The 14,090-nt window shown below is 35.7% G+C and overlaps 1 protein-coding gene across 1 annotated transcript; it reads left to right on the plus strand.

Moving 5' to 3' along the window:
* The first annotated feature begins 13,064 nt into the window (after positions 1-13,064).
* Positions 13,065-13,715, plus strand: LOC149255480 (uncharacterized). Its single transcript, XM_089455056.1, has one exon. It carries the CDS (start codon positions 13,065-13,067, stop codon positions 13,713-13,715), a length of 651 nt encoding a protein of 216 aa, XP_089311182.1.
* The last annotated feature ends 375 nt before the right edge of the window (positions 13,716-14,090 follow it).

A 14,090-nucleotide genomic window follows, 5' to 3' on the forward strand; every position in this document is an offset into this window, starting at 1 on the left:
ATAATATGAAATATAGAAGGGAATTCACAATTTCATTTATAACAAGAATAGTACAAAAAGAAATATACCTTTATTAACCCATAGAATTTCCTGTGATCCTTGCAGTCCTCTCTCCTGTCTTACAAGAAGATTGGGCTCATCTCACATGCAAAGGAAAGACTGTCTTAGTGAAATTCACTAGCATTACAAACTATTCTCTCTATTTCTCCCTTATCCCCCATGAGATGGTCTCTCTATATAGGTCTTTCCTAACTCTGGGAGGATGTATTTGGACACCTAGGTCTATGAGAAGTTAGGGATTGATGGAATGTGAATTGGATAGATACAAGTAATGCACAAGTTTCCTACCAATTATGCACCTTTACCAACTCACTGAGAACCTTCGTCTTAATTATGAGTTTTTATTCTCAATTACAAAATAATTATTATTTCATTATTATGATATTATGATAAATTACTCAATAAAGTATTTAAACCCAATAACATCTAATAACTTCCTTGTAAGACCCATATTAGTAAAAACATGGGTGAGATGGGATGCATTCTAGTGATAAATTGGAGTAAGTTGAACTAGGGTCCTTCTCACTATAGTGGAGTAGAAATTAGAGTTACAATAATTCCCATAATGCATGAGGTTAAAAGACAAATGATGGCCAAATTACATTACAAAAACATGGATCAAAATGAGAGGAAGAAGTTTCAACCCAGGAATAAAATTGGAGCGACATTGATAACCAAGTCTCAATCTGTTGACGTGTTGGACCTGCGAAAACATTTTAGGGCATTTCCCTGGTATATGTCCCAACTAGACCTCAGACCGTTTGGTGTAGAGTCCCAACCATGGGCCATACAATATCACCTTGAGTCCGGTTGCGCTCAAGGCAAGTTAGATGTCTTTTTGGTAGTAAGGGTGTGACATTACAGCAAGACAAGGAAGGTGCAAGAATGATTCTAACACAGAGAAGGTGGAGTGAGTGTGCCCCTTTGAAACCTGTGTAAACACACAACTTAAAGGGAACACATGAGTAAATATGATCAAAAGATGGAAGGAAGTGAACCCAACAATCTAAAGTGATGGTTAAACCAACAACACATTTCAGTCAGATTCATACATACATATACAGAAAGAGTATAAACATACATCCGTAAGCAAACAAATACATATATCATAGAGCAAACAAGTTAACTGAAATGCAATAACAAAATATGCATGAAATGTGTTGGATTTGTATATTAAAAGTGAAAGTTCCAGTCATATCAATACAACCATGACCACCACTAGTCTCGAAAACTGAAGGTTAAAGTCATTGTTGCCTGCTCCTCCAAAGAGATGTACTACTCTACACTCTGGAGAAGGAAAGGCTCGATAGGCGAGTTCATAGACAACTTGATGTCTTCATAGATAGGCGAGTTCATAGACACTTGTTCCACTGCATCCCCATTTTCACTCTCAACGATGTCTTCGACTCTGCTCTCCTGGAAACCATTGTACCTACGCTGCTGAGAAGTATACAAACACCAATGATACCTGGAGACCTAAAAACACTCATGCAAGCAGTATGTCAGTTGAGAACCAAAAAAACTGAAGGACTGACAATGCCCCATAGCTATGTGCGGTATGTCAAGATTGCATAATTTTCACCAGGAGGCTAGGAGACTGACTACCAAACTGTGCAGGGCAAATTGAGGATGTCAGGAGGCTAACATAACTTCTATAACCACACAATTCACAATCGAACCTAGCCTGATGAGGACTAAAATTGCGCAATGTGCAATTTCATTCAACAATGACATGCAAACCAGCAATCTGCATTATGCAGTTTCTAGGGCTAATAAGGCACTACCTCTCGTAATTGCGCAATGCAAGCCTGGAGGTCAGTGTTCAGCCAAACTTGTGCAATTTCTTGAGGGAAGGTGGAGCCTTCACTTCTAGAAATGTGTAATGCTAGCTGGCAAGGAAACTGGGCAAATACGAAAGGTATGCGCATATCTTCCGTATATGCCCAATTTCCGTATATGCACAATTTTTGTATATGCCCAATTTCCGTATACAAGATTGCGTATATACGAAACTGTGCATATACGGAAGAAGTGAGCATATACGGAAATTGGGCATATACGGAAGATATGCGCATGTCTTCCGTGTATACGGAAGATATGCAATGTTTTCTGTATATACGGAAGATATGCGCATATACGGAAATTGTGCATATACGGAAGATATGCGCATATACGAAATTGGCATATACGAAGACATGCGCATATCTCCGTATATGCCCAGATTCCATAAACAGAAATTGTGCATATATGGAAATTGGGCATATACGGAAGATATGCGAATATACGGAAATTGGCATATACAGAAGATATGCGCATATCTCCGTATATGCCCAGTTTCTGTATATGCATAATTTCTGTATATGGAATCTGTGCATATACGAAGATATACGCATGTTTTCCGTATATGCGCACATCTTACGTATATGCCCAATTTCCGTATACAGGAATTTGCGCATATACGGAATTGTGCATATACGGAAGATGTGCGCATATACGGAAATTGGGCATATAAGGAAGATATGGCGCATGTCTTCCGTATATTACGGAAGACATGCGCATATACGGAAAATATTAGCATATACGGAAGACATGCGCATATACGAAGATATGGGCATATACGGAAATTGGGCATATACGAAGATATGCGCATGTCTTCCGTATATGCCACAATTCCGTATATGCACAATTTCTGTATATGGAATCTGTGCATATACGGAAGATATGCGCATCACTTCCGTATATGCTCAATTTCCGTATATGCGCATATCTTCCGTATATGCCCAATTCCGTATATGCACAGATTTCCGTATATGCGCATATCTTCCATATATGCCCAATTTCCATATATGTGCACATCTTCCGTATATGCACAGTTTCTGTATATGCGCAATTCCTGTATATGGAAACTGGGCATATACGGAAGAGATGCGCACGCATGTCTTCCGTATATGCGCAGATTCCATATACAGAAATTGTGCATATACGGAAACTGGGCATATACGGAAGATATGCGCATATCTTCCATATATGCCCAATTTCCGTATTTCCGTATATCTTCCGTATATGCACAATTTCTGTATATGCCCAATTTCCGTATACAGGAATTGCGCATATACGGAAACTGTGCATATACGGAAGATGTGAGCATATACGGAAATTGGGCATATATGGAAGATATGTGCATGTCTTCTGTGTATACGGAAGATATCCGCATGTCTTCTGTGTATACGGAAGATATGCGCATATACGGAAATATGCGCATATACGGAAGATGAGCATATACGGAAATTGAGCATATACGGAAGACATGCGCATGTCTTCCGTATATGCACAGATTCCATATACAGAAATTATGCATATACGGAAACTGGGCATATACGGAAGATATGCGCATATATTCCATATATGCCCAATTTCCGTATATGCGCATATCTTCCGTATATACGGAAGACATGCGCATATTTTTCGTATATGCCCAATTTCCATATATGCGCACATCTTCCGTATATGCACAGTTTCCGTATATGCGCATATCTTCTGTATATATGGAAGACCTGCGCATATCTTCCGTATATGCACAGTTTCCGTATATGCGCACATCTTCCATATATGCACAGTTTCCGTATGTGTGTAATTCCTGTATACGGAAGATATGCGCATATACGGAAATTGGGCATATATGGAAGATATGCACACGTCTTCCGTATATGCCCAGTTTCCGTATATGCACAATTTCTGTATATGGAATCTGTGCATATACGGAAGACATGCGCATGTCTTCCGTATATGCTCAATTTCCATATATGCGCATATTTCTGTATATGCGCATATCTTCCGTATACACAGAAGACATGCGCATATCTTCCGTATGTGCCCAATTTCCGTATATGCGCATATCTTCCGTATATGCCCAATTTCCGTATATGCGCACATCTTCCGTATATGCACAGTTTCCGTATATGCGCATATCTTCCGTATATACGGAAGACATGCGCATATCTTCCGTATATGCCTAATTTCCGTATATGCGCACATCTTCCATATATGCACAGTTTCCATATGTGTGCAATTCCTGTATACGGAAGATATGCGCATATATGGAAATTGGGCATATCTTCCGTATATGCCCAATTTCCGTATATGCACAATTTCTTTATATGAAATCTGTGCATATACGGAATATATGCGCATGCCTTCCGTATATGCCCAATTTCCGTATATGCGCATATCTGCCGTATATGTGCATATTTTCGTATATGCGCATATCTTCCGTATATGCCCAATTTCCGTATATGCGCATATTTTCCGTATATACGGAAGACATGCGCATATTTTCCGTATATACGGAAGACATGTGCATATCTTTCGTATATGCCCAATTTCCGTATATGCGCACACATTTTCATATATGCACAGTTTTCGTATGTGTGCAATTCCTGTATACAGAATATATGCGCATATACGAAGATATGAGCATATACGGAAATTGGGCATATACGAAAATATGCGCACGTCTTCCGTATATGCCCAGTTTCCGTATATGCACAATTTCTGTATATGGAATCTGTGCATATACGGAAGACATGCGCATGTCTCCATATATGCTCAATTTCCGTATATGCGCATATATTCCGTATATGCCCAATTTCCATATATGCGCATATCTTCCATATATGCGCATATCTTCCGTATACACGGAAGACATACGCATATCTTCCGTATATGCCCAATTTCTGTATATGCGCACATCTTCTGTATATGCGCAGTTTCCGTATATGCGCATATCTTTCTTCCGTATATACGGAAGACATGCGCATATACGGAAATTGGGCATATCTTCCGGATATGCCCAATTTCCGTATATGCACAATTTCTGTATATGGAATCTGTGCATATACGGAAGATATGCGCATGCCTTCCATATATGCCAAATTTTCGTATATGCGCATATCTTCCGTATATGCCCAATTTCCGTATATGCGCATATTTCCGTATACACGGAAGACATGCGCATATCTTCCGTATATGCCCAATTTCCATATATGCGCACATCTTCCGTATATGCACAGTTTCCGTATATGCGCAATTACTGTATACGGAAATTGGACATATACAGAAATTGTGCATATATAGAAGAGATGCGCATATACGGCAACTGGGCATATACGGAAGATATGCGCATATCTTCCGTATATGCCCAGTTTCCGTATATGCACAATTTCTGTATATGGAATCTGTGCATATACGGAAGATATACGCATGTCTTCCGTATATGCGCATATCTTCCGTATATGCCCAATTTCCGTATACAGGAATTGCGCATATACGGAAACTGTGCATATACGGAAGATGTGCGCATATACGGAAATTGGGCATATACGGAAGATATGCGCACGTCTTCCGTGTATACGGAAGATATGCGCATATACGGAAATATGCGGATATACGGAAGATATGCGCATATACGGAAATTGTGCATATACGGAAGATATGCACATATACGGAAATTGGGCATATACGGAAGGCATGCGCATATCTTCCGTATATGCCGGATTCCATATACAGAAATTGTGCATATACGGAAATTGGGCATATATGGAATCCGGGCATATACGGAAGATATGCGTATGCCTTCCATATATGCCCAATTTTCCGTATATGCGCATATCTTCCGTATATGCACATATCTTCCGTATATGCCCAATTTCCCTATATGCGCAAATCTTTCGTATATATAGAAGACATGCGCATATCTTCCGTATATGCGCATATTTCCGTATATGCGCATGCATCTTCCGTATACACGGAAGACATGCGCATATCTTCCGTATACACCCAATTTCCGTATATGCTCACATCTTCCGTATATGCACAGTTTCCGTATATGCGCAATTCCTGTATACGGAAATTGGGCATATACAGAAATTGGGCATATGCGCATATCTTCCGTATATGCCCAGTTTCCGTATATGCACATTTTCTGTATATGGAATCTGCGCATATACGGAAGACATGCGTATGTCTTCCGTATATGCGCATCTCTTCCATATATGCCCAATTTCCGTATACAGGAATTGCGCATATACGGAAACTGTGCATATACGGAAGATGTGCGCATATGCGCATCTCTTCCGCATATCATCATATCTCTTTTCTGAAGATTCGATAGATTTCAGTGGTCATCATCATCATCATATATATAATTTTTCATGGTTTAAATTGCATTTTTGAATGTATAAATGGATTCAACTCTTTGAAAATCCCTTTGAGCACTAGGATTACATAGATTACACAAAGTAAATTTACAATTTAACAAGTTTTTGATAAATCAATCTCAAATGACCCAAAAAAATACCCGAAAAAGAGCTAAAACATAGAATAGTGGTAATACTTAAAATGTTTTAACCAAAATAAATTATATTTTCAATTATTGAAATATTTTAACCGAAAAAATTTATTTTTTCAAGGTGTTTATATGATAAATACATATATATTTTAAATATATGTAATATGTATATATTTGACATTGAAATATATACTTCATAAGTTCATTAAAATATTTGTTATAAATTCTATTTTCCATGTCAAAATGTTTTTGCAATCTTGATTATTAGTAAATAATTTTTGAAATAAACATCAAATCACTCAACTCTCCATATTGAAATATTTAATTTATAACCTCTATATATATATATATATATATATATATATATATATATATTTTGGTTGTGTTATCAATATTTTTTAAATGCCAGAAATTTAAAATTAAACAAAATACATAGATCTCTAATTATTCTAGGAAATAACTAAATTTTTTATTCTCATTTACTACATTTTTCAAGTTGAAATATTTTTTATACATATTTTTTTTTTCGACTTTATTTATCTACATGTATAAAGTTGATAATGCAGATATTAAGATAGTTTATTCAAGTACATGTATAAAGTTGATAATGCAGATATTAAGATAGTTTATTCAAGTTTTATATTGGAATATTTTTAAAGAATGTAAGAATTATGCATTTTACACACACATATATATGACACTTTCTTTTTGTAAAATTGATACAAATTATGTTATTTCACATGAACATCTAAATATTTTGTTTTTGGTTAAGAGTGAGCGAAATATTTTTACTACATCTCTTTCATATAGGGTTGTAATATTAACAACAAACTTAGCTAAGAGAGAGTGAGATTATTGATGTTTTTAATTAAAACTTTTAAAATTGATATAATATTATGTTATTTCACATGAGCAACCAAATATTTTATTTTTTTGTTAAGAGTGAGTAAAATATTTTTACTATATCTCTTTCATATGGGGTTGTGATATCAACAACAAACTTAGCTAAGAGAGAGTGAGATTATTGATGTTTTTTAATGTTTTTAATTAAAACTAACCAAATATGTATAATTTTTTTTTGTTTTAATTACGTCCAACATTGTTTATTATTTAGAATAAATATATATATACTTTTCTTGCTGAGAAAAAATTATACCTCTATCGTAGTATGAGCCTCTTTGCACAACTATTATATCATTATAATGACTTTGAGTTGTGTTTTTAATTAACCGTATTCCTTGAAAATTGTAGAGCTTACCTTAGATAATATATAAAAAGTAAAAGCAAATCTTCTTAATATTTTTTTTTGTAAATTTGACAGTTATACATCTTCATCATGTCCAATATATTAATTTAACACGGCGGGTAATTGAAGCAGTGTTTTAACAGAGCACTTGATCATCGTTTATCCAAGATGAGTAAACCAAATCTTCTTAAATTTTAGTGGAGTTGTAAATTGGAAAAAAAAAATATTCAAATTTAACATTACATTGATTTATTTATTTCAATTTAATATTACGTATATGTAAATCACTTGTTTATGTAATTTTTTTATTGCCGGCCTATACTATTCAATTTTTATAAAACAATGTTTTAAAGAAAAGACTTGAATATCAAAACCAAAATTCACAGTTTGGAGGTTTGAAATTAATGGAATTCACATTTTTGGATTCCAAATACATACTTTTATCCATCGATATTTCCACTCTCAAAAATCAATATTTCACTTTAGAATATTAACCATTTCAAAATTATAATTTACAACTTTTAACTTTATACTTCCTTACTATTTCAATTGTAATTTTATTTTGGTAATCTTAATATTCCCTCTTCTCCAATCACACCCTTAACCCCATAAAACAAAAAAAAATCAATAAAGGTTAAAGAGGTTAAATAACAAGTACATGTTTATTAAATGGGTTGATTCTCACATGTAAAATCTATGGAATATGAACATAAACTATAAACTATAATTCATATGTAAAGAAATAAATGAATATTCTAAGGTTGAGGATGTGAAAATATATTTAAGCTTTCATATTTTTTTCGATATATATTTTGTTTATACTTAAGAGTCGTTGTTGTATGGTAGCTTATGATAAAAATATCTACGATTACATATTTGTTAAGAGACTTGGTAAGAATATTTTTAAAGCGATATTGGATTGTAATGTGTGGTTATTGTTTTTTTATCTAGTATCAAGTTTGAAAGGCATATGTATTTTTAGACAGATTAATCTTGAGGTGCGAGGTATAAGTCTTAAGATTACATTTTAAACATCAAATAAGATATAAATATAAAAGTAACTTAACTTATAAACTTGATAATTTGTAACTAATAAAAACAAAATCCGTTACAACTATTCATCAAAAAGTAATGTAACATTGATAGAATATAACATCGCATCCACATAAGGATTTAAAATTCAATGAAGATGTTGTCATAAACACAAATATAAATTTATGTATTTTTTATTCAAAATAGGTCCAACTATACATGTTTCTTTTTTACAAAATAGAACTTCATTTCCAACATAAATAATGGAATCTCATGCCCATCAATGACATAATGGAAAAACAACATCATGATCGATCTACAGTATGGGTCTATAAGTCACCCTCGTCCCATGAGGCACTCCCAGGTGGATTTCCAAATTGATATCTCTGCAAAAAATTACAATAATCAATTAGTTGTAAAAATTGAAAGGCATATAATCAATTTCATTAATTCATGATGATATTTTGATCAAATACTCATTCTCACCGTGAGGATTTGAGGCAATGGAGAAGACAACCCTTCCTGGGTAGATGGCGGAGCACTTGGTGACAGATATAGGCATGGTTCAGGGGCGCTGGATAAAGGCATGGTGGATGTGAAATAGGGAAAAGGTAGTGGGTGCGGGCGACGATACACCCCCACCGGTTGTACAATAGTGGGAATCACTGTAGGCCGGGGGATTAACCTAGGGGGGGAAATTGGAATGTTAAGGGTGGACGATTGAAAAAATGAGAATGGTGGATGATTGAAGGGTAGGGGTGAGCATTGGGAAGGTATTACAGAGGTGGTTATAGGCATGGAAGAATTTATGGAGGAAAAAGGTGGTGGGTGTGGGCGATGATACATCTTAATTGGTTCAACAATAGGGGGGAGCACCCTTGGGGAGGATATTGGGGTGTTAATGGCTGAAGCAGTGTTCCCAATGCTAGATCTTTTTTCAGTAGCATGTTCATCGAATAAACGAATTCGACAATTTGGAATGTTGTGAGATGTGGGTCCCTCAGCTGTAACAATAAAAATAGTTCATATAGTCATGCAAATGTGTTGAACATGATAATATATCGCATTTAACGTAAAACAATGCATAGCATGAAATTTCCATACCAATATTGGGTATAATAGAATCTTGAATTATCTCAGGCGCGTGGTCCACATTTCCTTGTTTTTGAGAAGATGACTCCAATTGTTCATCCATTCTTTTTTTCCTTGCATGAACTCGTCCAACCCTCTCAAATTGTAGTATATCTATCCCTGATTTTGACTTGCGACCACATCGCCTCTTTTTATTTACTGGACTCAAGAAACTATGTTTTCTCTTGGTAGTGATCTTGGATGGAGTTATAGTATTGAAAAACATTTTGTTGTATTCTTGACATGCTTTGTCTACCAAGTTGTTCAATGCATATGCCTGTTCCAAATTTGTAGGTATTATGGATCTCAATTTCTCAAGAGTTGATGAGTTAACACGTTTCATCTCATCATGTTCAGAGAATGCACTATCTTGTCGTACATTGGTCGATTCAACATTGTATGAGAAATTCTCTAAATTATCAATGCTTGTTTCATTATGATAATTTAGATTGGGAGGAGAATCAAATCATGGCAAAAGCTCTGTTTGGATTTCTGGGACCAATATAGGTGTTTCATTCAAATCAAATAAAATTCTAGGCCTTTCTGTCATGGGATCAGTGACACCAGGTGCTACATTTTCACCCAAAATAGTGTTACTCACTAACATCTCAACTTTCAATACATGTTTACAGATATTTCCATTTAGGGCCCAATTGCAATTGCAGAAGTGTAGATTAGAACCCTTATATATGACATTGTACGAAATGTCACGAGTATCTTTATTTTGGCTACGAACCCAATAGTCATTACTCTTTTCATCAGGCACACAATCTTCATTTGGGATTTTCTTAGCTCTACACTTGGATGAATTCAGTTGTTCCTGTATTTTTTGGGTCGTACAAAACCAGCTTCTTTTAAACGGTGCATATGATTGTAAAATAATACAACCTTTGTCAAAAAAACATAGATTAACCAATCAACCCTTCTGTGGCATGCATTGTTCTTCTCACATAGGTACCTTTCCTTGATATACCGATGGTAAGATTCAATGGCGTTGTTCGTATCTTGATTTGAATGTGGAAAATTTCTGTATGCTTTTGCCCACATATCTGTAGAAAGAAATTTATTAGTTATATATTAATAAGTATACATATGACATGAAAAATAGAGTCATTAAAACCACCAATAAGAAGCTTGCATATTTTGTTGTTGGACAGCCAAGTATTTCTAAAATATTCCAAAAATCTTTTTTGTTCACTGAATTCTTCAAATAAGCTTTCAACTTTCTTTCGCACAGATTCATCATCTTTACACATGTGCATGATTTCACCTAATCCACGAAAAATGCATATTTGGTTTTCCCTCCCTTTGACCTTGTTTCCAACATTTTTCTACCATGCACGACGAACATGCCACACACATAATAATACTTTGCACTTGATTGCAGACCTGCAATAACATAATTTTTAGAGAGATTATACATTAACAATATTTTTTATGCCTCTTATAAAAATAATAAACACATCACCTCAATGCTTCAATTTCAGCAGTAGCATCATCCATGATGAAGGCAAGAACATGCCAATCTGGGCGCTCTTTGTTTCCAATTGCAAGTAAGGCCAACATCCATTTAGAAAGATCAGCTATAGTATTGCGTGATGATATCACCCAAGCTATTGGAACCCCATTGTGATGTTTGTCTAAAACCATTAAGGTGTAAAGTTGATACTGCATTACAAAAAATATGCATAATTATATTTATATAAGATACATGCATTAATATGAGGTTAAATAAATGAATCGGATTTAGGATAAATATGTACTCACCCCGTACTTATTTGTACTAAAGGTTGAATCCATTGAGATAATATTATTGTGAGAGTATTTCAGCATCATTGAACACATCCACTTTGTTTGTATGCCTATAATAAAAGGGATATTTTCAACAAGATCTTGTTTTTGGTAGAAGAAAAAACTCTCTGGGTTTTCCTTGTACCAGCACTCCACACTCTTTGGATCACTTTGATCTTTAACATACTCTAGCCTTATGATATCATTGTAAATGTTACTTATATCTTTTTTTGTCATGTAGGTATCTCGAGGCTTCCCTGTGTATAACTCACCAGATCCATCCTTCACATCAGAGATGAACTTGTCCCATATCATTGTAACATTAAAACCTCTTTTAACGAAATGTTGGACACTAGATCGCATATGCCAACTTAAATGTGGTGCATAATTGAATCTCATGGACCTTCCGATTGCATCTGTCCCATGACAAATAACATTGGATTCATCAATATGTCTACATGCAGTATATATTATTACAGCATCATCTGGTCTCATCACAAGTCGTCGCACAAAGAAGTGACATTGGCAACCAACTTTAATACTTTCATGTCGATTGCGGGTTGTCTTTGGATCTGATGATGCACTCCTAATTCTCCTTGTCGACTGTGGACCATATGAACACCAATAACTGTACGTAAAAAAATTACTGCAAATTAGATATAATATTTATGCATATTGAAAAAATTACACATATCTTGAAAAAGCATATAGAGACTCACACACTGTACTCCAAGAATGTTGAGTAATTGGTGTGTTTGATATCCTCTATTTTGTTACTTCGATGATTCTTAAGAAGAAATTGAGTGGGTGCACTTTCATTTGATTCCTCTCCACTTATGAAATCATCAAGTTGACAATATGGAATAACTGCAACTTGGTCCCCCTCAATCTCTGTCCATGTTAAGTCTTCTGCTGAAAATTGTATCATATCTTCTGGGTCTTCAACTTCCAACTCATTAATCCTCCCCCACTTATTCATTCTTAAAATACCTATACAAATTGCATTGAAAATAATTTAGTTTGAGTAAATAATATGGTCTTGATCAATGCATAGCGTACTAAGCATGGAAGTCTCATTTTTTAGTAAATATTTTATACTTTTCACGTAAACCACTTTGGGATTAAGTAATATTCAGGGGATCTTAGATGACATTGTACGATAACTAAGATCATAAGAAATTGGGTCATTAATAAGCTTAAATATCTCTGACAAATTTAGACTAACCCATGCATGACATATGAATTCTTTCTGGAGGTGGGGCCACCATGTTATTGTCGAGGGGCGACTTGTGATGAGTCGCTGCGCTGGAATTGGTCAAAGGGAACTGCCTAACACTGACACATAAGATGGTGCGTTAATGGGTCCCTTCAAATAGGGATGAAAGGGAGAGACATAAAACCTGTCCCCAACAAACCCCCAATATCAAGAGTAATAAGCTTGAAGATTACCGATGCTATATGAGAGACCATGCTCTAATCTGTAAGTTTATAGGATTTTGGCCATCCGAAAAGGATTTAACAAAATGGATTCAACAAAGGTGGAGGCCAAAAGGGCATATAGACCTAAAACTGGGAGCCAAAGGCTTTTTCACAGTCATCTTTGCGAACCTAGAGGATAAAGAAAGAACTTTTAAGGAGGGACCATATTTCATGAACAATGCAGGACTGTTTATGAGACACTGGGAGGACAGATACAATCCGGATGAAGAGAAAATACTGGCAGCCCCCATATGGGTTAGACTGTTCGGATTACCAATGGAGTTCTGGGATCCTGAAATATTGGAAGGGATTGGCAAATCGATCGGAACCTTTGTAAAGGTGGCAGAGTCAACCAAAAGAGGGAAATACACATCTTATGCAAGGATTTGTGTGTATATGAACATAGCAGAACCCTTGCCGGAGTCCATAGAAGTGGAATACCATGATGAAATATGGCAGCAGCCCATAGACTATGAGCACATTCCCTTCAGGTGCAGAAGGTGTCATGAGTATGGACATCTATTCAGGGAATGCCCACAAAACCGACAAGAGGAGGCAACAAAGAATCTGACAGAGGAACAGGGGAAAGGAGAAGGATCGGAAAACGAAGAGAGGGAATTCCAAGGTTAATAACAACTGAACAAAACAAGGCTCTGATGAGGGCAGTAACCATAGAAGAGGTAGAAGAGATCGTGATGAATATGATCAAGATCAAGGCACCAGGACTGGATGGATATACGGTGGAATTTTATCAGGCAGGGTGGCATTTTCTAGGAAAGGAGGTCTTGGAGGCTGTAGAGGAATCAAGAATGAAGCAAAAGATATGGCCTGATATAAATTCGACCTTTTTGACCCTGATCCCTAAGAATAACAATTCAGAGGAGGCACAAGGTTTTCGGCCAATAGCACTGTGCAATGTCATCTATAAGATTATAGCCACTCTGATAGCGAAAAGGTTGAAGCCATTACTCCCGAATATAATTGCACCAGGGCAAACTGGCTTTG

Source organism: Pinus tabuliformis, chromosome 7 (genome assembly GCF_031772625.1).
Source record: "Pinus tabuliformis cultivar Carrire ecotype Pingquan chromosome 7, CPIR1, whole genome shotgun sequence".
Lineage (NCBI taxonomy): Eukaryota > Viridiplantae > Streptophyta > Pinopsida > Pinales > Pinaceae > Pinus > Pinus tabuliformis.

Excerpts from the sequence above, each read along its gene's own strand:
- LOC149255480 (XM_089455056.1), top strand. The coding sequence starts at position 13,065 with ATGAGAGACCATGCTCTAATCTGTAAGTTTATAGGATTTTGGCCATCC.